The sequence below is a fragment of the Oncorhynchus kisutch genome, linkage group LG10 (assembly GCF_002021735.2).
Source record: "Oncorhynchus kisutch isolate 150728-3 linkage group LG10, Okis_V2, whole genome shotgun sequence".
Taxonomy (NCBI): domain Eukaryota; kingdom Metazoa; phylum Chordata; class Actinopteri; order Salmoniformes; family Salmonidae; genus Oncorhynchus; species Oncorhynchus kisutch.
In genome coordinates, this window is record NC_034183.2 from 11,042,873 (window position 1) to 11,069,452 (window position 26,580).

General features: G+C 44.9%; 1 protein-coding gene across 1 annotated transcript in view; it reads right to left on the reverse strand.

The window, feature by feature from the left end:
• Window positions 1-732: 732 nt before the first annotated feature.
• The window catches only part of LOC109897747 (phosphatidylinositol 4-phosphate 3-kinase C2 domain-containing subunit alpha), a 73,385-nt gene continuing 47,537 nt past the window's right edge, over window positions 733-26,580 (reverse strand). Inside the window, exons 15-33 of the mRNA XM_031833040.1 lie at window positions 23,687-23,829; window positions 18,698-18,886; window positions 18,002-18,095; window positions 17,802-17,896; window positions 17,013-17,193; window positions 15,874-15,978; window positions 12,469-12,561; window positions 11,678-11,807; window positions 11,209-11,345; window positions 10,562-10,731; window positions 9,347-9,503; window positions 8,552-8,661; window positions 4,455-4,662; window positions 4,093-4,217; window positions 3,809-3,926; window positions 3,609-3,690; window positions 3,428-3,537; window positions 3,035-3,160; window positions 733-2,654 (exon numbers count right to left, since the gene is read on the reverse strand). Coding sequence (XP_031688900.1) covers window positions 2,472-2,654; window positions 3,035-3,160; window positions 3,428-3,537; window positions 3,609-3,690; window positions 3,809-3,926; window positions 4,093-4,217; window positions 4,455-4,662; window positions 8,552-8,661; window positions 9,347-9,503; window positions 10,562-10,731; window positions 11,209-11,345; window positions 11,678-11,807; window positions 12,469-12,561; window positions 15,874-15,978; window positions 17,013-17,193; window positions 17,802-17,896; window positions 18,002-18,095; window positions 18,698-18,886; window positions 23,687-23,829 — 2,556 coding nt within the window. The 3' untranslated portion in view covers window positions 733-2,471. The remainder of the gene's footprint in view (window positions 2,655-3,034; window positions 3,161-3,427; window positions 3,538-3,608; window positions 3,691-3,808; window positions 3,927-4,092; window positions 4,218-4,454; window positions 4,663-8,551; window positions 8,662-9,346; window positions 9,504-10,561; window positions 10,732-11,208; window positions 11,346-11,677; window positions 11,808-12,468; window positions 12,562-15,873; window positions 15,979-17,012; window positions 17,194-17,801; window positions 17,897-18,001; window positions 18,096-18,697; window positions 18,887-23,686; window positions 23,830-26,580) is intronic.

Sequence of the window (26,580 nt, forward strand, 5' to 3'; positions counted from 1 at the left end):
CACTTCACAAAATAGATGGCTTCATGAGGTTGGAAAATCTTGTGGATATATTTAAACACCTCAAGACATCAGTCAGGAAGTTAAAGCTTGGTCGCAAATGGGTCTTCCAAATGGACAATGACCCAAAGCACACTTCCAAAATTGTGGCAAAATGGCTTAAGGACAACAAAGTCAAGGTATTGGAGTGGACATCAAAGCCCTGACCTCAATCCTATAGGAAATTTGTAGGCAGAACTGAAAAAGCGTGTGTGAGCAAGGAGGCCTACAAACCTGACTCCGTTACACCAGCTCTGTCAGGAGGAATGGGCCAAAATTCAAAATTTGAACATTTAAAAGTTAATACTAACAAATACTAATTGAGTGTATGTAAACTTTTGACCCACTGGGAATGTGATGAAAGAAATAAAAGCTGAAATAAATCACTCTATTATTCTGACATTTCACATTCTTAAAATAAAGTGGTGATCCTAACTGACCTAAAACAGATCATTTTTACTTGGATTAAATTTCAGGAATTGTGAAAAACTGAATGTGGAGGAGTTAAAATGGAGTGTCGCCTTGCTAACATCAAAGTAGAAGTCGCAGGCTTTTTGGCTTTTTTAATTTCCCCTGAAAAACGGGACATCCGGTTGAATGGGCTATTGAAATATAGACCTTTCTCTCAATGAGAGTCAATATCACAGATTATATTGACCCTTATCCAAAATAAATCATAAAAAAACAATGTCACAATCTTTGTTCAAAAAACATTTAATTTGCTTTAGGAAAGAGGGATTACAGTACACACCGATTCATTCGGGTTAAGGTAACCAATTAAGAATAAATAACTGGCCATGTTAATAGAAACTCATACAGTCATTAAAATAGGAGATCAAGTCGCTCATCATAATAGTCTTTGTTGACATTCTCTTGAAAACCCCTCCTGGATGAATTCATTATTTCATCCTTAGGTTTGTAAGCAGCTCAGAGGAAGCAGTGCATCTCCTGACCTGGATGGCTTTCCCTTTTTTTCTCCAGTTACCACTTGAGCACAAGTTTACGATCACCCCACTCTAAATTCTACCCTTAAAACCAATAAGAGGTGAAATAAAAACTGGCATTGGATCAGCGTTGAGGCAACTTGTCTTCCCCAAAAGTGTGCCGTGAAAAGTCAAGTTTTTACCATATTAAATATATGGTAGTGTGCATACAAGTGGGAGGTGACCATTCCAACACCTTCTGATGCTTGTCCACAACCCTGCTCACACTGAGAACTGTTGACATTATTTGACAGAATAGATACATTTTTTTCAATTGGAATATCACATTTTTTTAAATAAAGTACATTGCAATAAGGCTAAAGTGGAGTGTATAAGAGATTGTGAACACAAACAAGGCACCATGATCGGTTCCCCTTTGGGAGAGTGGTTTGCCATCATCAGTTATTTTGGCATGTGATTGGGAAACACAAGAACACTCTTTCCTGGAGTCTGGTTCGTGATGGGCAAATTCCCAGACGTTCTCAGCTAGTTTAGCAGGAAACCAGACTCTTCCTATTTGTTTACGTATAATTATTTTTTTGTTGTAAAAATGAGCCACTATAAAATGTTTTAAAAAAGTGTCAATCTATATATACTCTTCTGAAGGTAAGATGTTTTGGTCCTCGAATGTCAAAATTTACAAAACATTACAGCTCTTGTGTTATAGTTTAGGACAAACTAAATAAGTGGAGATTGAAGCAAACAATGAGAAAAAAACCTTGATTAGTGAGGGAGAGAGAGAGAATGGCCCTACCCAGAATAAACCCCTAGCCCCCATCTATCTAGGCACTTGTGTAGAGCTGAAAGGTCGGTGCTACAACCATATTGCTTATCATTCTTTGAGATCTAACAAAAGGGTTAAGGGGCTAGGGATGGTTTCTGGACAGGGCCTAAGGGTGGTTTCTGGACAGGGCCTAAAGGGGTAAGGGGTGGTTTCTGGACAGGGCCTAAAGGGGCTAGGACTGGTTTCTGGACAGGGCCTAAAGGGGCTAGGGATGGTTTCTAGACAGGGCCTAAAGGGGCTAGGGGTGGTTTCTGGACAGGTCCTAAGGGTGGTTTCTGGACAGGGCCTAAAGGGGTAAGGGGTGGTTTCTGGAAAGGGCCTAAAGGGGTAAGGGGTAGTTTCTGGACAGGGCCTAAAGGGGCTAGGACTGGTTTCTGGACAGGGCCTAAAGTGGCTAGGACTGGTTTATGGACAGGGCCTAAAGGGGCTAGGACTGGTTTCTGGACAGGGCCTAAAGGGGCTAGGGGTGGTTTCTGGACAGGTCCTAAAGGGGCTAGGGGTGGTTTCTGGACAGGTCCTAAAGGGGCTAGGGGTGGGTTCTGGACAGGGTCTTGAGCTTGAGGAGGAAGGGGGAGGATTTGAGGCACCACCCTGGGGTGTTCCGCTGCCCTTAAATAGGTGTATCTCGAGTTTTCTTGATAAGCAGCGTTTTTCTCAGGTGGAGTCATCTAGAAGTAGGGTACGGCAGTCAGCTTGTACCACTTGATCGTCTCCTTGCTGAGGTCGAAGTCTTTGAGTGTGAGCGTGACGCCGCCTAGGTAGCAGTTCTCTCTCAGCGACTCGGCACTGAGCACGCTCAGTTGTAGCTCCCGCAGCCCCAGGGTCTCCTTGCTGTAGCCACTGTACACCAGCTGAGGTGGAGGAGGTAGTCAGACTAGTTAGCAGCAGTTTGTATAAGTTAGATCAGTCACACAAGCAGATCAGGAGAACAGTGGCAGGGTAGCCTAGTGGTTAGAGCGTTGGACTAGTAACCGGAAGGTTGCAAGTTCAAATCCCTGAGCTAACAAGGTACAAATCTGTCGTTCTGCCCCTGAACAGGCAGTTAACCCACTGTTCCTAGGCCGTCATTGAAAATAAGAATTTGTTCTTAACTGACTTGCCTAGTTAAATAAAAGGTCAAATAAAAAAAAACAAAGTGACACAGCAGGTCAGGACACAAAGTCGTTAACTATGACAATTTGCTACAGGGCCCTAATAGAAATGACCAACATGCTACACCGATTTCACTCACCATTTCGTTGAAAGTGGGATTCCTGGTCTTCCTGGATATCTTTGTTTTGCGCTTGGAGGTTTTGTGGGGGTCTGGGAGCAGGTAGGTTTTCACATAGGGGTTAGGGTCTGTCCCCTCCTCAGATACCTATGAGCAGGCGGATGTTAGCTAATGCTCCACTAACTAAGGCCAAACTGAGGATTCACGTTCGTAATTCAATCCAATAAAACTTTATTCATCCCATCAGGGGCAAATAAATGTCCCTTGAGATATGTTTAATGGTAAATGAACCATCACGCTGCCGTAGCCCCATCTGTAAGGCTGAGGATAAACAGTATAAATTCATTATAAAAATGCTAAAAGTTTTGAGTGGTGCGCTAGTTAGGATTGGGCCCTGTGAGCCACTGTACTCACCAGGTCCCGGATGTGCATGACCATGATAAAGAGTGTGCTGTTTCTGTAGGACACGGACAGCTTCACCTCCCCCTCCACTCTGCCGGAGCTGGGACTCAACGGGGGCTTATCTGCAGAACAAATCACTCTTTAAAAACTGTAGTGGCGACAATGGTCATACATAGAGTGGGCTCAGGTTTACCTGGTGCTCTGGCCGTCGTCTCCAATCCTTCCGTCTTGTCGTCTCTCGCGATCGGATGGAAGAATGTGTAGATAAGATCACACTGATAGAGAGAAAATTATCAGTGAAAATTGAGTGCGTTGGGCTTTTTACTTGTGTGTGTGTGTGTGTGGATGGATAGATGGATGTGGTGGGTGGGTGTGTGTGTTTGTGTAAGTCACCTGTGTGACCTCTGTGGAACTCCTCAACAGGTTTTGAACATAACCGTTGAGCTCAATCTTCCTCTTGGCCGCCACGTCCTTGATGTGGGTACGGCCCAGCACCATCCTATTAGGGAACCTAGGGAGGGGATGGGGAAAGATTAGTGCACTAACAAGAAGGGTGCATCTGTGGTACAAGTGGGAGCTCCCTTTGGTGTATCTCCCACTTTGGCTTTCTAAGGTCCAATAAGGCAGACTTTCAACCTTCTCCACACGTGTGTCTGTCTGTGTGTGTCTGTGTGTACCCTGGCAGCTTCCACAGAGGGAAGAGGATGCACAGCTTGTTGTGGAGCTCCTGGAACTCATCGAAGGTGCGGAAGAGAAACTGGGCCTCGCTCTGCCCCTCGCGTAGGAGCCTCACCACGTACGTCTACAGGAGGGGGAGGAGGAAGAGGAGGAATTTGAGCTCATCTTAGTCAGAATTCCATTAATGTTGTGACTTCTCTATATAGTTTGATTTACACAAAGAACTGTGTATGCCAGATATGTGTTCTTCTGGGATCCTATAGGAAAGCTAGGCCCTGTCAGTGAAGGAACAGTGAGACCATGGTGTATGAAAACACATCAGTAGACATGAATATATGTACGTCTCTGGTTGGAGACTCACGTAGTGCTTGTCGGGGTTGTATCTCTTCTGGAAGGAGAAGATGGAGGCATCGCGGATGCGCCCCTCCTGCTTCAGCGTGTAGGTCTTGGGGGAGAAGGACAGGATGGGCTCGTCGTTGGACGGTAGGCCAGAGAAGCGCAGCTGGGCCAGGTTGTGGATGAAGAAGTTGAACTTGGTGGCCACGCTGCCCAGGCTGGATTCGATCAACCTGGAGGGAGGGAAAGAAGGTTAAACTTCAGACAAAAGGGAGTATGTTGTTGAATTAATCTATTACACAGAGGAAGAAGAGAGACAGGAGGTGAATGGTAGATATAACATGGCTAATAGCAGCATTTCACATCAATGTTTTAGGCTAGTAAATGAGAGTTCTAAGGCGTTCGTAATGTTGTGTGTATATACACACACACACACACACTAGATTACTAACAGGGGGTGCTGTTTTGAAGCCACTGTAAATCCATCTTGGTACTCCACCACCATTGTAAAAAACTATTTGGGAAGCTATAAAAATACATTTGTCTACATGTATTTTTACTGAAGGCTGAAGAACTGTGGTCACTTCTCAGAGGCTCTTAGTCATTTGCCGTGTGATCAGGTTACTCAGAAGCAGAGACCTTGAAACAATACAGGTCTATCTGTTCCTCAAGCTTATCTCTATCTCATGTCCTTGACAACAAGACCAGCTGTGGGGAGTGAACGTGGAAGAGAAGAACCATCCTCTCTCAGAAGCACAGCATTGGCACTAAAGATACGTCTTTACAATTTGTTAAGCATGTTAAAGTGTTAACTATTAATATTAAACAAATCAGGTAAATAGTGCTTTCTCTCACAACCCTTCTCCAAGGCCCGCATTACTCTCTGCCACATGGTGTCAAAACGCACCATAATGTTTCTATCCATCGCCCACACACTTTCAACACTTAGATAAAGAATTTGACCCTTCCATTGTGTTAATGACTGAGGATTGGTTGCAGTCCAGGGTTTATATACATCATTGTTATGCTGCCACCAGCTGGGCATTGTGGGGAAAGTACACAGTTTCCCACTATTCCATTTCAGCCAAGTTATATTTTATTTGAGACTACTGATTGCTTTTTTCAAGTGAAACTAATTCAAGCTCCTAAACAGAGTAAGAGTTAAGGTGCATTGTGCACTGTAAGGCAGAACAATGTCTGTGACAGAGGCTCAAAGTGGAGCAGTGCACCTTGTTTCAAGATAATCACCAGAGAGTTTGTGGGAAAACAAACACTTGACAGACAGCACCTGGTGAAGATGGTGGCCTCTAATATAATATATTATGTTGAAGGTAGATTGTGCTTCCTATTTGGCCTTCTTTTGAAGACTGCTCATTAAGAAATGCTAGCGGCCATGACTCAAGCCAAACGAGTTGTCTTGAGGTTGTGTTATGTTTGTACTTCGTACCCTGGGAGGTACTGTTGTTTGTCCATCCTGAGTACTGTTGCAAAATTCCTGGACCTTTCAATAAATTCGCTGGTTGTCCCGAGATCCTGGTTGGAGGATTCCCGGAATCAGGAGGGAATAAGCAACCCTAAGTCACCGTAGCAATGTTCTGAAAATAGTCACTTAAAATAGTTAGAAAGCTACGATAACAAAACAAAAAAATGTAATTTCTTTCTTTCTCTCTCTCGGAGGACCTGAGCCCTAGGACCATGCCCCAGGACTACCTGACATGATGACTCCTTGCTGTCCCCAGTCCACCTGGCCATGCTGCTGTTCCAGTTTCAACTGACCTGAGCCCTAGGACCATGCCCCAGGACTACCTGACATGATGACTCCTTGCTGTCCCCAGTCTACCTGGCCATGCTGCTGCTCCAGTTTCAACTTCCACCTGACTGTGCTGCTGCTCTAGTTTCAACTGTTCTGCCTTATTATTATTCGACCATGCTGGTCATTTATGAACATTGAACATCTTGACCATGTTCTGTTATAATCTCCACCCGGCACAGCCAGAAGAGGACTGGCCACCCCACATAGCCTGGTTCCTCTCTAGGTTTCTTCCTAGGTATTGGCCTCTCTAGGGAGTTTTTCCTAGCCACCGTGCTTCTCCACCTGCATTGCTTGCTGTTTGGGGTTTTAGGCTGGGTTTCTGTACAGCACTTTGAGATATCAGCTGATGTACGAAGGGCTATATAAATACATTTGATTTGATTTGATTAATTCATTTTGACATTTTTGAAGAGGTCTTAGTCGCACAATTTTGCATCTAACTAATGTTTTTGGTGCAGTATTTCTCAAGTGAAAACATTTGCAGGAAAAACTAGACGGTGCACTGCATATAGTCAATCGAGTCGGGAAAGTCTGGCTGCACGCTCAAGACTGATTGCTGAGAACAATAACATGTCTACAACTTCCTCATCAGCGGTCAAAGTATCGTAAATAAAGCACAAGCTACATGATGTTTGTCAGTGCCCAAAATCACTGGCTGGCAAGCTAAGTTCCAACTCTGTGTCTGTTAATGAAGCTAGCAAATAGTAGCTAGGAAGCACATTGAGCAGCCAGACCACAATCAGCTTATCAAGTCCCTGGCGAGTGGCGACGTGTGCTTCAGTGCCATTTTGTTTTTTACAACTTTCTCACTATCTATTAATAACAGAGTATGCGTCTGTCTGGCAGTGTTCCATATCAGGTTGGGGGAAAAACAACATGTTCGCAAATGGGTTTTGGAATATTGACAAGTTGCAGTTAGGTGTGTTCTGATTGTTTCAATTCTCAAGTGATTGACACTAGAGTCAATCAGCCAGTGGCCAACCCATGAAGGGTTTAGGGCCAAGGGTTATTTCAACATGACATTGGCGATGTGTTGTCTTAGGTAAACAAGTCAGAGGGGCTGCATAATGGGCAGGTCTGTCTCACTCTCAGGAGGTTCTGTCTGCTATATGATTGGATAGAGCACATGCAGCTGTTACTGGGCAAGTGGGCATGATCGTAACCCATACCCAATACCTCAGTAAATTGTGACACAGTCACACAAAAAAGTGTTTTGTGCGAGAGACTTTATGACCAAAACAATCCTATTAACACTAGAATTAATGTTTCTGACCAGGGGTTGGAACCCAAATTATTTTCCAATCATTTAGTTCTGAACAGAACCACTCTTTTTTTCATTCTGTTCCACTCTTCAGAACAGCAAAATAAAGTTCTGAACTGGTTCAAAAGTAAGTTTATATCCTTCCTTTCTGTACCTATTTTTTTGGTGGTGGGGGGGGGGGGCTTGACACTAAATTACTTAACCAAACTTTGTGGATAGAGCAGCTTGCTATGGCGTGGGCACGTTATTTACATGCATTGGACAGACAAGTGTAGGACGCAAGATGCAACTGAAATTTTGCAGGTGGGGAGAGTGCGAAGGAGGGTGGAAGAGGATGGCTTGGCTTGAAGCGCTGGGAATCTTCTTATGACATGCATTATCTGAATAAGGCCCACAGAATTATACCTACGGAGGACCGGCTTCTATGGAGGAACGTTGAATGTCTTTGTTGGACCAAAACTAGCTAGCTAGCAAGCCTTTCTGTAGAGCGGCACCAGAATAATAAAATAAAAACACGTCTTACCTTTTTGAAGTTAATAAATCCAATGTGAAATGTGAACTTTAGTATCCTTTTTTTTTTCCTAGCTTTGAAAAAGTTAATCCATTCTTCTCTAATTAAGAATATCTCTCCACAATTTCTGAGTCACACTTGTAACGTCAGTATTATTCTCGTAGAGGGGGAGGGGCAGGAAGCTCACAGAGGCATAGATTTTCAACTGGCAGGCAGACACTGGATTAAGTTTGAGTGACAGATTGAAGTCTTTGCATAGGCACTTTGTTGCATTTTTTGTGTGACCAAAAAAATGCCCAGAACGTAAAATAACATGAATGACCGTTTCCCATCCTTTTAAAATAATGCTTCTGTTCCCGAAACAGTATAGATCAGTCATTCCCAGTTTTGATTCTGTTCCTCAAAATATTACGTTATTTTCCGGTTTGGTTCCTTGTACCGGTTCCAACCCCTGTTTTTGACTATATCGATACCAGATAAGTTGGTTCATAAGGGGCAGTTGATCGTTAATATATGGTAATATGTGTCTCTATGTACCTGGTGAAGAAGATGGTGGCCTCTGCGTCGGTGGTCTGGGGCTGCAGAGCGTCGTATACATACTTCAGGTCCTGATTTCCCGTCAGCTCTGGTAGGCCTGACAACGTCATCTGTCAATCACACACACGTGAATTTGTTTTGGTTTGAGACAGTAAAAAACTGTTTTATAATTGCAAATGCAATACATTATAATGTACAAAGAAATGATTTAGTAAAAAAAAGACTAAGAACCAATGATTTGAGGAAGGTAATACTGTAGCCAGCAAGGTTTGATTCGAGGCAAGAGTAGAGCATTTGAATCCCTAAGATAACACTCAAGAAATTCCTTGGGCCATCACCACGGCCAAACAAAAAAGATTACCCAGGCAACAGGAGAGTAATCATTACCAGTTATTTACTAGGCTGGCATCACACTTTTAAAAACACTTATTTCATGAAGCAGTCTCTTTGTGACCCATCCATCCGTCAGTGGTCCTGCAACTGATCTATCTTTCAGCTGTCCTGTGCACCTTGGCCTCCATTGGTGTGAATTATTTATCATTGGCATGAATTATTTATCATGCAAACTCAAGAAATGCCAGGTAAATTCATATAAAAGGCCAATGTAGTTATACGACTTGAACTTGGTCTTAACTAGTCTGGTCCCAGATCTGGTTTTGTTCCATTTCCGACTCCTTCGGTCGTTGTCACGTTAAATGTTTGGCATGACAACAACCATAGGAGTAGGCTATACAGTACATGCTGATCTGGGACCAGGATAGAACTGGAACTTGACAGCAGAGTTTTAGTTATTACCAGGGAGAGCAGGTTGAGGATGAGGCCTGAGTGTTTGCGGATGAGGTTGTAGGCCTGGGAGCACAGGTCCACAAACAGCTGGAAGCGACTGGTGGGCCTCTCTCCCCCGTTGATCACGTAGGCCATGTCAGAGGTAAGCACGAATGGAGCACGGTCCCTGGGAGAAGGGGAGGGAGAGAAAGACTCAATAAAACATGGGACACATGTAACCTGGTTAAATGGTGAGCATAGCGTTCAGTCTGGTTTAAAGCTGGAATCCTTAATGGTGAAACTGCCACGTCTTCCCTCAGACTTTGACGTGCGATAGCAGAATATCTACTGCACATGTTTATACCACGACACTCCTCACCTCCACTTTGTCAACAAAACTAAAACAGCGGTGGGGCGGACACTGTTTCCACCCACTGCAGAGTCCATCTTGACCCAAGCTGGGCCTACATGTCATTTTGTATGGACAGCTGAGAACAACATGCAACCTACTTTCTGGTTTCCCAGGTCTAAGTCAGAGAAAGAACACTCAGGCCCCATCTGGAGTGCAAATGGTTCTCGGAGCACACGTCCTTGTTGTCAATAAACCTTTACTTCTAGTATTTTAACTAAGCACACAATTGACTTTTACTAAGGAGGGGGAAGAAACAGTAAAAGTTAGGGGGGAGGGAGTGAGGGAGTGTGCTAGAAGAGTAGTGGGTCAGATTTGTTAGCACTGTTGCATGTGATCTGGAGGAAGCAGGTTACCCATGCTAACACTGTTACAACGTGTGTTCTGGAGGAAGCAGGTTACCCATGTTAACACTGTTACAACGTGTGTTCTGAAGGAAGCAGGTTACCCATGCTAACACTGTTACAACGTGTGTTCTGGAGGAAGCAGGTTACCCATGCTAACACTGTTACAACGTGTGTTCAGGAGGAAGCAGGTTACCCATGCTAACACTGTTACAACGTGTGTTCTGGAGGAAGCAGGTTACCCATGTTAACACTGTTACAATGTGTGTTCTGAAGGAAGCAGGTTACCCATGCTAACACTGTTACAACGTGTGTTCTGGAGGAAGCAGGTTACCCATGCTAACACTGTTACAACGTGTGTGGAGGAAGCAGGTTACCCATGTTAACACTGTTACAACGAGTGTTCAGGAGGAAGCAGGTTACCCATGTTAACACTGTTACAACGTGTGTTCTGGAGGAAGCAGCTTAGACCACCGCAGGTAACATTCTTACCTTTTGAAGCTGCCGAACATCTGGGCGTGGCCCAGAAACTTGCCAAAGTCGATGTGGAACATGTGACCGGTGGAACGCAGCATGATGTTGTCGTTGTGGCGGTCGCAGATACCCAGCACGTAGGTGGCCACGCAGCAGCCCGCACACGAGTAGATGAAGTTCTCCGAAGCCTGAACACACACATAGAGAGGGGCAGAGAGTCGTCGTTAGATACACAACATTTTCACACAGTCATGCTGAGCCAAACCAAACTGTGCTGGATTGGATTTCTTTGGTTCACATTGCCCTCTTCAGCACTGTTCCAGCAACTATGGTGGACGTGTAACCAGGGCAGCTCAGAACAGCTGGACTTGGCGCCATTCAGCTCAGTGTGAAAAGCCCTACAGTATCTTGTCCTCAATCCAAAAGGAACTCGGAACTCTGAGCTAATGCTCAATAGAGATCTGCATACGTAAATTGGGACTTTCAGCTGAATCATGCATTGATATCAAGGACAAATCAGTGTGTAACATATGCATATCGAATACAGACAAGAAATAAAGCGTAGAAGTCATCATCAGTTGTTCATCTTCCCAACCTCACCCTCTGTAAGAGTCTGTGTTAGGGTTCAAAGGTCAGAGGGTAAAGTTTCGGGGTCAGACAGTTACCTTGTCGTACTCGTCCTCAGCGGGGTTGTACTTGCGGAGCCACTCCGCCAGGGGCTTGTCCTTAAAGGAGCCCGTCACTCCGTACTCCGCCTGGATCTTCCTCAGGGTGTCGGAGGACGGCACCAGCTCCACCATTCCTGGCAATACACATACAGAACCACGTCAAAACTGCAGGCATGGCATGAGTACACATTTATAAATTAGTAAACCGGATGTAATATGACGCAGAGAACCAAGTTCATCAGCAATCATCTAACAATCACCCACTGAAATATAGCTGTGACGGTGCTGTGACGGTGCTGTGACGGTGCAGTGGCATCCACTTTGAGCTAGTTTTATAATGGCCAGAATGGTAGAATCAGAGCCACAGAGGTTGTGATGAGGACAAACAGGTTTCAGTAAGTTTCATTCATATCAGAATGATTTATCTGGTGATTTGAGTGTGAGTTCTAGTCTGTGTGTGTAGTACCGTTGTCTTTCCCGGTGGAAATGCATTTGAAGTTGACGATGCGCAGGTCCAGTCCCTCCTGAAGCCAGATGCGGTCCATGACCCGGATCATCTGCAGAGCCAGCATGTCCTGCCTCAGGTCCTCTCCCACCTAGTAGACCACACACACATTAGTTACCATCCACAGAGACCTATTATAATATTCTCATTAAGGAGTTTCATTCCATCTGTGTGTCTGCAAGTCTGGTCAAACAAAGACTCCCGTACACATTCTATCATCAGGGTCTGGTGTTATATTATGCCACCAGGTGGTGCTGTTTCAACTATGAAAGACAATGCAAACGAGTGCAGTAACTGATCTCTTCCCTATGGGGAAGATAATGGACAATGCAGCGTTGATATTAAGCTGTTATATCATCAAAACACAAAGGGAACTCTTTAGAATATACTCCTGCATTCCTTCAAGCTTCAAATACTCCAGAAGGAATGGTGAAGTCATGCAGAGAATGTGTTCTAGAACGTGTCAAGGTATTTCATGGATTACTTAGTATTACATTTGTGATAAACTGCTTGTCTATGGAACTTTGCATCTTTTCAGAGACTCTGGCGCCATAGAAACAGAATCTAGTCGTCTAATCTGATAGCTATTTCTGTGTGGACCCCAATTCACAAAACGTGGCCAGAATAGGAGTGTAAATATAGGTTCAGCTATTTACAAGGCAAAACTGGTCCTAGATCAGCACTCTAAATATATCCCAGGTGTGTTTAAAGTAGGAATGCTGATCTAGGATCAGCGTGTCCCAGCCACCCACCTTGAACATGACGTTGATCTCCTCTCCCAGAGGGTCGGAGTTCACCAGGGCCAGCTTCAAGGGCACCGCGTTGGAGTTGAAAAAGGAGCACGACTGTACATACACACGTGCACAAACACACACACAAAGAGAGAGACCCTGTGGTTAGTTATACAAGCCTTCCTTGGCCCCTGGGAGCACTAGCCTGCTTTAGGGAGACAAAGGGCGGATTTTATTAAATGAGGGGGCATCGCCATGGCTTGTCTGGTATGAGATTGTGGTCAGATACACCGCTGAGCAAAACACATACTCCAACAACAAATACACAACCTCTCATATACAAACACACTTGCCCAGCGGTGAGAAACGTGGCCGTGAGAATGGAGCAAAACACTCAGACAGGAAAAGAGGAGCAATCGGGGACAGCACACACACGCCCAGATATTGTATTCTAGTCAACGGCCTCTTACAACAGAGGTGGTGGGGGTAACTGAAGTGACCTGTAGATGAAGTGCCAGTCAGCGTTTGGATGGTAGAGGTTATGGTGACGTCACCAATCACTAGGACGACTACATTATGTGTCAGGGTTTACCGAACATCCATATGCATTGGGTGCGAAACACATTAGGACGGCTACCCACAGGGCTCAAAATCATATTTACATGATTGTAATTAGTCTTAACAGAAGATAAATTATCCTAAGCAAAACATTGCCTTGGATAGTACTAACATGGTCTAGAGACGCTCCATGTCTAAGCAAAACATTTAAATCATAAATGAATATAATTTTAAAAATAAAACAATTTAGCCTAGAATAACAAGTCACCAGTAATAAAACATCAAAATATACGTGTATAAAATCATTTGAGAACAACCTGTCTTATAGGCTATTTGTATGACCATTTTCATTAATAAATAACAAAACACAGATGTTTACAAATACAATCTAGGCCTCTCTAGTTGAATCTCTATGTAATTTAGCATCTATTTAATTTAGCCTAGGCATGAACCTTTTAATTAGGCCTAACAAATAACAAAACATGGTTGTCTATGAACACAAGGACCGGCCCAGTCATGGCTAGAATGGATCCAGCTTTTTTTCAAATGAACGTCAGATTTCACTTTTTGTAGCAGGTTAGGATAATTAACGAAGCAGGTTAGGAGAACTTACACAGCAGGTTAGGAGAACTTACACAGCAGGTCAGGATAATTAACGTAGCAGGTTAGGAGAACTTACACAGCAGGTTAGGAGAATTAACGTAGCAGGTTAGGAGAACTTACACAGCAGGTTAGGATAATTAACGTAGCAGGTTAGGAGACTGAGGTTAGGAAAAGGGTTAGTGTTAGCTAAAATGTAACCGACCAAAAAAATACTTTTGATGTTAATTTGACAAAAGCTGGATGCCTTCACCACAGCAGTGGAAAGAGGACACTTATACTTAAACTATATGCAAATAAACTAAACCTATTAAGGCTGGTTCATTAAGCGAAAGCTTATTTTTGTGAAATGAAGCCATGCATTTATGAGAGCACTTGATTCCAAAGTTCAAATTTTATCTCACCCTTTACAGTTCTACTTATCGTTAATACATGATGTTTACTGTAATTTGAACTATCGTTTGGTCGTGACTCGTGTCATGTGGCTTATTGATAACAACTCGGGTTCCTACTATAGGCAGATGGCTGCCTAGTGATTGCAACATTGTAACGCCGCTGTGAATAGTTGGCAACGATGTTTCGTTTCCAAGTGCAACTGAATAAGCTCATCTGAAATGCACCAATTGCGCATGATACATATCATTACTCTAGTCCAGGGCTCCCCAACCCTCTTCCTGGAGATCTACCGTCCTGTGGGTTCTGTCCAACCCTCTTCCTGGAGATCTACCATCCTGTGGGTTTTCCTATGGGTTTTCAGGACAGTAGATCTCCTACAGGACAGTAGATCTCCAGGAAGAGGGTTGGACTGAAAACCTGCAGGACAGTAGATCTCCAGGAAGAGGGTTGGACTGAAAACCTGCAGGACAGTAGATCTCCAGGAAGAGGGTTGGACTGAAAACCTGCAGGACAGTAGATCTCCAGGAAGAGGGTTGGACTGAAAACCTGCAGGACAGTAGATCTCCAGGAAGAGGGTTAGACTGAAAACCTACAGGACAGTAGATCTCCAGGAAGAGGGTTGGACAGAAAACCTACAGGACAGTAGATCTCCAGGAAGAGGGGTTGGACAGAAAACCTACAGGACAGTAGATCTCCAGGAAGAGGGGTTGGACTGAAAACCTACAGGACAGTAGATCTCCAGGAAGAGGGGTTGGACTGAAAACCTACTGGACAGTAGATCTCCAGGAAGAGGGTTGGACAGAAAACCTACAGGACAGTAGATCTCCAGGAAGAGGGTTGGACTCAAAACCTACTGGACAGTAGATCTCCAGGAAGAGGGTTGGACTCAAAACCTACTGGACAGTAGATCTCCAGGAAGAGGGTTGGACTCAAAACCTACTGGACAGTAGATCTCCAGGAAGAGGGTTGGACTCAAAACCTACAGGACAGTAGATCTCCAGGAAGAGGGTTGGACTCAAAACCTACTGGACAGTAGATCTCCAGGAAGAGGGTTGGACAGAAAACCTACAGGACAGTAGATCTCCAGGAAGAGGGTTGGACTCAAAACCTACTGGACAGTAGATCTCCAGGAAGAGGGTTGGACAGAAAACCTACAGGACAGTAGATCTCCAGGAAGAGGGTTGGACTCAAAACCTACTGGACAGTAGATCGCCAGGAAGAGGGTTGGACAGAAAACCTACAGGACAGTAGATCTCCAGGAAGAGGGTTGGACTCAAAACCTACTGGACAGTAGATCGCCAGGAAGAGGGTTGGACAGAAAACCTACAGGACAGTAGATCTCCAGGAAAAGAGTTGGGCAGCCCTGCTCTAGTCTATCAATCCATTCCAAATCTTTAAACTATATATGAGACAGGGGTGGCATATGTTGGTCTTGCCTAGGGAGGCAGCAGACCTGCTAGAAAAGGGCCAGAGGAACACAATTTGCCTCTAATTTACTTGCGCTTGCAGAGGACATTGGACTGCTCAAAGTGAGCTGCTGCTGTTGGGAAATCAAAACTGTCCAACTCCTTGGAGCAGCTTGATGCACATCAGCCTTGTTACCTTGTACTCAAGAAGGAGCGATCTGGAGGCTGTCTTTACTCTGTTTTGAAGAAAGAATCCCCTCTCGGATTTTTTCAGGCAATTTGGCGGGCAACTATTTATTTATTTTTATTTAAAATCAGCCAAAAGCTGGCTAACAGAAACCCTGGTATGGGTCATAGTCCATATGTTGTTGAGATGGTAAAAATGATTTTGATGGTCAAATGGGCATTTGCAGAGTGAATGGTCAAGCTTTGGGTCACTCTTTCCATTGGTGGACAATGGTCTTACCTTGATATTGAGTTGTTTGGCCTCCAGGCTGGGGCTGAGGGGCAGCCTGCAGCTGTTCTTCTGGAAGAATGACTGCATCCTCTCCAGACCCTCCTGGAGCACCACCTGGACACACACAAATAGTTGAATTACTGGCAACCAATTAACATTTGGCAGCGCTTTATTTCATCGTTTAGCTGATATTTACAACGGAATTACAAGGTAAAAATTGGAAACTTAAACAATTTTTAAATAACTGGTACCAAATGAAATAAAAGTGATTTTAACCCCTTCAGTCCCGAGACCCCAGCAAAAATCCTATTTTCATTTATCTGCCTTTCAGTTAGCTGCATGTCCAGCCCTTATATTTAGCTTCACAATTAAGTGTTTTATCATTTTCCTTTCAGGACAACCAACCAGGGCTAAAAGTAGAACACAACCCTATTTGACAAACAGTTGCATTCATGAATTTTATTGACAAATGTCAATAAACAAAATAAAGTCTGCTCAAAATGAATTTACATGAATGCTGTAAACACAGAAATTGTTTGCTGAGTGGGAAATTAATATCCAACTAGTCAGTGACAACTCTGTGGCGTTTGTGACAGCAACTATGTGAACTTAAGGTATTATAGACACTATGTCCAGGGATTTCCTTTTATCTTCTACGTAGAAGAACCCCGTACCTTCTAACAACTCTTGTGTAGCTTGTGAGCGTCATAGAGCACATGTTACATGTGCATGTTCGATAGAGTCTCAGCTTTTCATAGATTGGTTTGAATTACAAACTACTTAAAGCTTTCTGACTACAGATGTTTTTGTAAAAATAAAAAAAAAGACCTGGCCTCGGGTCCCATCCGAGATCCGCCCTCGTCTCACAAACACCGCTCTAGCTCAGCCCCAGTAAATTACACAGACGGTTGGTTGGTACCAACAGATGCCGAAGAAATAGACGAGTTCTATAGCTCAAACTCACAATGTTGAAAAGGGGTTTGAGGTCCTAAATCACAGGGGCGGGACTCATTGGGTTAACAGGACATCCCTACCATAAGTAAATACAAGATGAACAGCTGACTGTAAAATAAAGTGTTAACAAGTCCTTTTAGAGGCTCCCTGAGGTATAGGTTGGACATTCTAGTAGCGTTTCCTAGCCCCATCACCTGTCGTGTGGAGCCCCCGGCCTGCCGGACCTTCTCGGCCAGCTCCCCCAGCAGAGTGACCAGGCGGGTCTGTTTGTCCAGCTCATCCCGGAGGCCGGCCCCACACAGACACAGCAGGGACCCCAGCACTTGGTCGTACCTCCGGCCAAACGCAGGGTCTAGAACTGCATCTCTCAGTAGCCTGGTGGGGGAGAGAGGATCCGAGTACAATGGGATCAGACAAAGCAGTTGATATCGCTAATAGCTCCGTAGAGATTATTGTGGCTTTTTAGATACAATATTCTTACTACATGTAGTCCTACGACAGTTCCCAGCCTAGATACCTACTTAAAATGATCTGTTTTGGGTGTCCGGGACAAGCACACTACCTCCTTTTCCATAAAGGTCCAGACCACTTAGCAGAGGCCATGTACCTCTATATACTATGCTACACAATATATTATACTTAATAAACAAGGTCCGTGGGGGTGTGGTATATGGCCAATTTATCACGACTAAGGGCTGTTCTTACGCACAACGCAACGCAGAGTGCCTGGACACAGCCCTTAGCCATGGTATATTGGTCATATACCACAAACCCCAGAGGTGCCTTATTGCTATTATAAACTGTTTACCAATGTAATAAGAGCAGTAAAAATAAGTGTTTTGTCATACCCGTGGTATACGGTCTGATATACCACAGCTGTCAGCCAATCAGCATTCAGGGCTTGAACCACCCAGTTTAGAATATGCTATGTTCTATACACCATATTATATACTATGCTACTAGTTCAGTGGGTGGAGACTCACCAGTACAGGTAGTGGGCGATACTGACGTTGCCCTGTGCTCTGGACAGTAGGAACATGACCAAGGCATTCTTTAGGTGACACTCAAACTTCAGGGCCTGAGAGAGCCAAAAGAACAGGGACAAGCAGATGGGGTGAGGAAAGCATTCAGAGTCACTAACAAACTGATTTCCTGTGTGTGTGTGTGTATACACACTGTTTACCTGCACTAGCTGAGGCAGGTAGTCGGCCAATTCGTCATCACTGCTGGATTCGATCCAGCCGACAGCCACACTCCTCACCTCTGTGTCAGCAAACCTGCAGGACAGAAACAAAGACCGACAGAGTGACCTTCAACCTATGTTCCTTACAGTAAAGTATTTGTCACATACACATGGTTAGCAGATGTTAATGCGAGTGTAGCGAAATGCTTGTGCTTCTAGTTCCGACAATGCAGTAATAACCAACACGTAATCTAACTAACAATTCCAAAACTACTGTCTTATACACAGTGTAAGGGGATAAAGAATATGTACATAAGGATATATGAATGAGTGATGGTACAGAGCAGCATAGGCAAGATACAGTAGATGATATCGAGTACAGTATATACATATGAGATGAGTATGTAAACAAAGTGGCATAGTTAAAGTACAATCTGACCGTCTACCATTTATTGAACTATAGTCAAACAGGTGATTTAAGTAGTATAGGTTACATTCTCTTAGCTCTCAAGCTAACACACACAGAAATATAAAAGACTCCTGTGATATCAACTTGCACCTCCCATTTTACAAATCCAACTTTTTTCTATTGACCATAAATCAAACTCGAGCTCTCTCAAACAACTTCTCTCAACGTCTCAAAAAAGTGTATCAAGTGTTCAAGAGAATCTGTGTGCATGTGTACGCCACACATACTTAGAGTGAAGCAGCTCCAGGGCACAGACTGGTTGAAGCGAGGGCCAGTGATGGAGGAGGGAGTGGATCTCAGCCATGCTGCCCCAGTCCCAGCTGGGGGCGCTGGCCAGCACCTTGGGCAGGCTATGGGTGTGGGCCCGGCAGTGATGCCGCTGATCCCACAGCAGCTGGCGGTCGGCCCGCGTCAACCTGAAAGAGGGAGGGAAGAGGGAGAGGCATAAAACAAATCAATATTTTTTTTATTTGTATTTTTTTAACACTGAGAGCCACGTCCTCCAAAACACAACCCAACCAAGCCGCACTGCTTCTTGACACAATGCCCACTTAACCTGGAAGCCAGCTGCACCAATGTGTCGGAGGAAACACTGTACACCTGGCGACGACCGTGTCAGCGTGCACTGCGCCCGGCCTGCCACAGGAGTCGCTAGTGCGTGATGGGACAAGGACATCCCTGTCGGCCAAACCCTCCCTTAACCCGGACAACGCTGGGCCAAATGTGCGCCGCCCCCGGTCACGACAGAGTCTGATGCAGTGTCTTAGACCACTGCGCCACTCAGGAGACCCCCACTATCCATCTTTATTGATCGGTCATATAGAGACCATGGAAAATGTACATTTCGCTATTACAGTACCCCTCATACTGTACCCCTCATCCTGTACATACACACGACCGGCTGGGAACAGCACAGGGTCCACCACAGAGCTGGCTGGGAGCAGCACAGAGGTGGTTAGGGGTTAGGCTGGGAGCAGCACAGAGCAGGTTAGGGGTTAGGCTGGGAGCAGCACAGAGCAGGTTAGGGGTTAGGCTGGGAGCAGCACAGAGGAGGTTGGGGGTTAGGCTGGAAGCAGCACAGAGGAGGTTGGGGGTTAGGCTGGAAGCAGCACAGAGGAGGTTGGGGGTTAGGCTGGAAGCAGCACAGAGGAGGTTGGGGGTTAGGCTGGAAGCAGCACAGAGGAGGTTGGGGGTTAGGCTGGGAGCAGCACAGAGGAGGTTGGGGGTTAGGCTGGGAGCAGCACAGAGGTTGGGGGTTAGGCTGGGAGCAGCACAGAGGAGGTTAGGGGTTTAGGCTGGGAGCAGCACAGAGCAGGTTAGGGGTTAGGCTGGGAGCAGCACAGAGGAGGTTAGGGGTTAGGCTGGGAGCAGCACAGAGGAGGTTAGGGGTTAGGCTGGGAGCAGCACAGAGGAGGTTAGGGGTTAGGCTGGGAGCAGCACAGAGGAGGTTAGGGGTTAGGCTGGGAGCAGCACAGAGGAGGTTAGGGGTTAGGCTGGGAGCAGCACAGAGGAGGTTAGGGGTTAGGCTGGGAGCAGCACAGAGCACGTTTGGGGTTAAGTGTAGAGGTCGACCGTTTAAATCGGTATGGGCGATTAATTAGGGCCGATTTCAAGTTTTCATAACAATCGGAAATCTGTGTTTTTGGACACATTTTGGAATATATATATATATATTTTTTTACACCTTTATTTATCCTTTATTTAACTAGGCAAGTCAGTTCAGAACACATTCTTATTTTCAACGAGGAACGGTGGGTTAACTGCCTTGTTCAGGGGCAGAACAACAGATTTTTACCTTGTCAGCTCGGGGATTCAATCTTGCAACCTTACAGTTAACTAGTCCAACGCTGTTACGCGAATGCAGTAAGAAGCCAAGGTAAGTTGCTAGCTAGCAATAAACTTATCTTATATAAAACAATCAATCATAATCACTAGTTGACTACACCATGGTTGACTTCGACAAACAGGGGATGATTTAACAAAAGCGCATTTGCGAAAAAAGCACAATCGTTGCACGACTGTACCTAACCATAAACATCAATGCCTTTCTTAAAATCAATACACAGAAGTATATATTATTAAAACTGCATATTTTGCTAAAAGAAATCCAGGTTAGCAGGCAATATTCACCAGGTGAAATTGTGTCACTTCTCTTGCGTTCATTGCACGCAGAGTCAGTGTATATGCAACAGTTTGGGCCACCTAATTTGCCAGAATTTTTTACGTAATTATGACATAACATTGAAGGTTGTGCAATGTAACAGGAATATTTAGACTTGCCAGTTAAAATAAGTGTTCATTCAGTATTGTTGTAATTGTCATTATCAAAAATACATTAAAAAAAAATGGCAGATTTATCAGTATCGGCCTTTTTTGGTCCTACAATAAATCGGTATCGGCCTTTTGTGGTCCTACAATAATCGGTATTGAAAAATCATAATCGGTTGACCTCTAGTTAAGTGCCTTGCTCAATGGCAGTAGGTGAGTCATAGGATGGGTCAAAAAAGACCACTGCTGACAGGGTCATCACTATCTGGCAATAGGATGGACAGCAGTGCGACATTATCGCTACCAATGCCAAAATTCTTCAACCTTACCCAGTCTAAAGCCATCTACTAGTTGGCAACGTACCCTCTGATGATATCCCCTTTATTGCACATGTTAGTACGTCCTTTATATCTTGGTCATCTAGAGACCATCCTGGGCTAGTGGGAGACCAGGCATGGGCTTGTTGGAGTCTTATACCAGCCATTTCCTTTCAGATCAGTGAAGGGAACTGAACAAGTGCACACTAGCTGAAGTCTCTTGTTTTAAGAGAATCTTAAATAACTCCGAAATACACCCTAACAAAACAGATGGCAAAAGAAGAAGTTCAAACCACAGAAGGTTAACATGGGAGTAAATGAGAGAACGCTCAGAGAAAGTCAAAGGGATTAGTGCCTCAGAAGAAATGACTCTCTGTGGAGGCTGAAAAAGGCTAATGGATCTGGCTGGCAGCCTGGCAGAGGTTGGCAGTGGGTGTAAGTGGGCATTTATATGCCCACAATTAAACGTCTGGGGGAACAGACACTCTGGAATGAGAACAGATAGACGTCTATGGTCTGGGAGGACTGGAGAGTCATTTGGGCATGAAGACTTGAAACTTCCATCATAAAATCCTACACAAGAGTGTTAGAATATGAAATTCATTGCTATAAACCTGGACTTGGAACTACTCTCTGGGTGCAGGTATAGGGCACCAGCCTGCAAGAAAAACACAACTAGACAATCATTTGTGCCAGGTGTGATATCTCTCCTAAACAGCTGGGGTTAATGTCCCTAGCCACCCAGTAAGGTGTGATATCTCTCCTAAACAGCTGGGGTTAATGTCCCTAGCCACCCAGTAAGGTGTGATATCTCTCCTAAACAGCTGGGGTTAATGTCCCTAGCCACCCAGTAAGGTGTGATATCTCTCCTAAACAGCTGGGGTTAATGTCCCTAGCCACCCAGTAAGGTTTGACATCTCCCCTAAACAGCTGGGGTTAATGTCCCTAGCCACCCAGTAAGGTTTGACATCTCCCCTAAACAGCTGGGGTTAATGTCCCTAGCCACCCAGTAAGGTGTGACATCTCTCCTAAACAGCTGGGGTTAATATATAATGTATATAACGGCCCTGATTTTGTTGTCTACTGTACTGTTGTCCTTTTCTTAATTCCATTTTAAACGTGGAAAATAAAGCCAGTAAAGATATGTCACGGCAGCAGGTAAAGTAAAGATATGTCACGGCAGCAGGTAAAGTAAAGATATGTCACGGCAGCAGGTAAAGTAATGATATGTCACGGCAGCAGGTAAAGTAATGATATGTCACGGCAGCAGGTAAAGTAATGATATGTCACGGCAGCAGGTAAAGATACGTCACGGCAGCAGGTAAAGATACGTCACGGCAGCAGGTAAAGATACGTCACGGCAGCAGGTAAAGATATGTCACGGCAGCAGGTAAAGATATGTCACGGCAGCAGGTAAAGTAATGATATGTCACGGCAGCTGGTAAAGTAATGATATGTCACGGCAGCAGGTAAAGATATGTCACGGCAGCAGGTAAAGTAATGATATGTCACGGCAGCAGGTAAAGTAATGATATGTCACGGCAGCAGGTAAAGTAATGATATGTCACGGCAGCAGGTAAAGTAAAGATATGTCACGGCAGCAGGTAAAGATATGTCACGGCAGCAGGTAAAGTAATGATATGTCACGGCAGCAGGTAAAGTAATGATATGTCACGGCAGCAGGTAAAGTAATGATATGTCACGGCAGCAGGTAAAGTAAAGATATGTCACGGCAGCAGGTAAAGATACGTCACGGCAGCAGGTAAAGATACGTCACGGCAGCAGGTAAAGATACGTCACGGCAGCAGGTAAAGATACGTCACGGCAGCAGGTAAAGATACGTCACGGCAGCAGGTAAAGATGCGTCACGGCAGCAGGTAAAGATGCGTCACGGCAGCAGGTAAAGATACGTCACGGCAGCAGGTATCAGCTTATGACAGACGCAACAGTTATGATGGCAAACTGTTAAGAAACATCCATCATAAGGCCCTACATAACACTACTATAATTGTAACAGTTGTCATGGCAGCTAGTATCAGCTTATGAAATCAGACCCATCTAAGATGCTAACACCCTTGCCAACTAGCTAGGGTCTTTGCCTAAGACGTTGATTCATGAGTATATTTGGTGTCAATAGTCACCACAGTCAGTGCCACCTTAATTTGTCCTCCTGTTGTAGCCTGTGTTTACTTTGGCTTAGCACCTAATTCACCAAACCTGCCCTTGATAAACAAATGCCCTACGGCTGGGACATAACGTCATCTTTGTGTATTAAGTCTTAAGCATAGGAACATTTGCATGTGCCCAATTTTTGGGGAATACTTTAATACCTTGGCTGGATCTCATTAGAACGTAGATAGTGATGATGTAATCATCGAAAACAAAGAAAAAAGCTACACAATAAAATAGTGTCTTTAAAACTTAGCTGTTACCTTGTAGACAGGCCTAAGCAACCACTGAAGAGTCCAACAGCGGAACAGACCAACACAAAATCATTATGCGATACACACGCCCGTAAGTCAAATGTTTCTCGAATTGATATCGATCAGGATTTCGGTAAAGTTGTAGCCTGTTACATAAGTTAGGGATGGGGGGTGGCCTTACTGAAGTGCCCCAGTAACTCATACGTACCCGAAGGTGGAGGCTCGGCTGCAGAGTTTGTCCACCTGGCGACGCAGGTCAGGGTCAAGCTCCTCCAGGGTGTTTGGATCAGGGCTGGGTCTCTCCTGGGGTCCCACGTACAGCACATCCACCGCTGGACTGGGGAAGTCCACCTGAAGGGGGTCAGAGGTCATGGAATGGTTAAGGCATCCGCATACTAGGTTTGGTTTGTTCCTAGCATAATTTGACTAGGCGAAGCGAATGTCTGTGCCTTGTATACACCCTTAAAAATACATTTGGTTGAAAAAATTTAAGAAAGAAGTAAATTTACTGTTTGTCACCTTTTTGAGACGCCATAGCAACAACATAGGTAGAATCAATCTAAGCCAAATCAAGAAATGTGTCATAAATGTGTACGTTTTTGCATCTAGCTAAGATATTTAGTACCGTGTTTCTCAAGTGAAAAAATGTACATGAAAACCAGTCGTCTCTCATTAGACAACAAACACTTAATTGAAGAATCCCTACTCTTGACCAATAATCAACGAGTGGGGGCATAGACATCAGCTGCAGAACTTCGGGTGCCACAAGAAAAATTGTGTGCTCGAACAGCAGGGAAAAAAACATAGTCAATACTGCTGAACACCAAAACTAACAATAACGTCACAAAATATTGTCGTAATATATGCTCAAATTGTTTGGACTGGAAAGCATACGGTAAGCTCTAGGTAGACACACACGTATTAGGTCGCCACAGAAGAGGAAATATATTTGTGTAAGGGGAGTGTGTGAGCAAGACCTTGGTCCTGTTTCAAATACTTAACAATAACAAATATATAATAACAAATAAGCATCTTCCATTTTCTTGAGGTAAAAACAGATCTAACATGACTGAACAGGTGCTTGATTTCCAATGGCTGAATCACTGATTGCTTTGAGGAAGCATTTAAACAGTGCCTGTACATTACAACATTGCCGAAAATTGACTTTAATGGTAAAGGCCATTCCAGTAATTCCCAATTATATTGGTTGTAAAATTTCACATTTATATGGGTATTCCCGTGTGTGTGTGGTGTTTGTGTATTTTATTTAACTAGGCAAGTAGTGTGTGTGTGTGTGTGTGTGCGTAGAGTGGTGTGTGTGTGTGTGTGTGTGTGTAGAGTGGTGTGTGTGTGTGTAGAGTGGTGTGGTGTGTGTGTGTGTGTGTAGAGTGGTGTGGTGTGTGTAGAGTGGTGTGTGTGTGTGTAGAGTGGTGTGGTGTGTGTGTGTGTGTGTGTAGAGTGGTGTGGTGTGTGTAGAGTGGTGTGGTGTGTGTAGAGTGGTGTGGTGTGTGTAGAGTGGTGTGGTGTGTGTAGAGTGGTGTGGTGTGTGTAGAGTGGTGTGGTGTGTGTAGAGTGGTGTGGTGTGTGTAGAGTGGTGTGGTGTGTGTAGAGTGGTGTGGTGTGTGTGTGTAGAGTGGTGTGGTGTGTGTGTGTGTGTGTGTGTGTGTGTGTAGAGTGGTGTGGTGTGTGTGTGTGTGTGTGTGTGTGTAGAGTGGTGTGGTGTGTGTGTGTAGAGTGGTGTGTGTGTGTGTGTGGTGTGTGTGTGTGTGTAGAGTGGTGTGGTGTGTGTGTAGAGTGGTGTGGTGTGTGTGTAGAGTGGTGTGGTGTGTGTGTGTGTGTGTGTGTGTAGAGTGGTGTGTGTGTGTGTAGAGTAGTGTGTGTGTGTGTGGTGTGGTGTGGTGTGTGTGTGTGTGTGTAGAGTGGTGTGGTGTGTGTGTGTAGAGTGGTGTGGTGTGTAGAGTGGTGTGTGTGTGTGTGTGTGTGTGTAGAGTGGTGTGTGTGTGTGTGTAGAGTGGTGTGTGTAGAGTGGTGTGTGTGTGTGTAGAGTGGTGTGTGTAGAGTGGTGTGGTGTGTGGTGTGTGTGTGTGTGTGTGTGTGTGTGTGTGTGTAGAGTGGTGTGGTGTGTGTGTAGAGTGGTGTGGTGTGTGTGTAGAGTGGTGTGTGTGTGTAGTGTAGAGTGGTGTGGTGTGTGTAGTGTAGAGTGGTGTGGTGTGTGTGTGTAGAGTGGTGTGGTGTGTGTGTAGAGTGGTGTGGTGTGTGTGTAGAGTGGTGTGTGTGTGTAGTGTGGTGTGGTGTGTGTGTGTAGTGTGGTGTGTGTGTGTAGAGTGGTGTGGTGTGTGTGTGTGTAGAGTGGTGTGGTGTGTGTGTGTAGAGTGGTGTGGTGTGTGTGTGTAGAGTGGTGTGGTGTGTGTGTGTAGAGTGGTGTGGTGTGTGTGTGTAGAGTGGTGTGTGTGTGTGTAGAGTGGTGGTGTGTGTGTAGAGTGGTGTGGTGTGTGTGTAGAGTGGTGTGGTGTGTGTAGAGTGGTGTGGTGTGGTGTGGTGTGGTGTGGTGTGGTGTGGTGTGGTGTGGTGTGGTGTGGTGTGTGTGTGTGTAGAGTGGTGTGGTGTGTGTGTGTGTGTGTGAGTGGTGTGGTGTGTGTGTGTGTAGAGTGGTGTGGTGTGTGTGTGTGTGTAGAGTGGTGTGTGTGTGTGTGTGTGTGTAGAGTGGTGTGGTGTGTGTGTGTGTGTGTGTAGAGTGGTGTGGTGTGTGTGTGTGGTGGTGTGTGAGTGGTGTGTAGAGTGGTGTGGTGTGTGTGTGTGTGTGTAGAGTGGTGTGGTGTGTGTGTGTGTGTGTGTGTGTGTGTAGAGTGGTGTGGTGTGTGTGTGTGTGTGTAGAGTGGTGTGGTGTGTGTGTGTGTAGAGTGGTGTGGTGTGTGTGTGTGTAGAGTGGTGTGGTGTGTGTGTGTGTGTAGAGTGGTGTGGTGGTGTGTGTGTGAGTGTGTGTGTAGAGTGGTGTGTGTGTGTGTGTGTGTAGAGTGGTGTGGTGTGTGTGTGTGAGTGTGTGTGTAGAGTGGTGTGTGTGTGTGTAGAGTGGTGTGGTGTGTGTGTAGAGTGGTGTGGTGT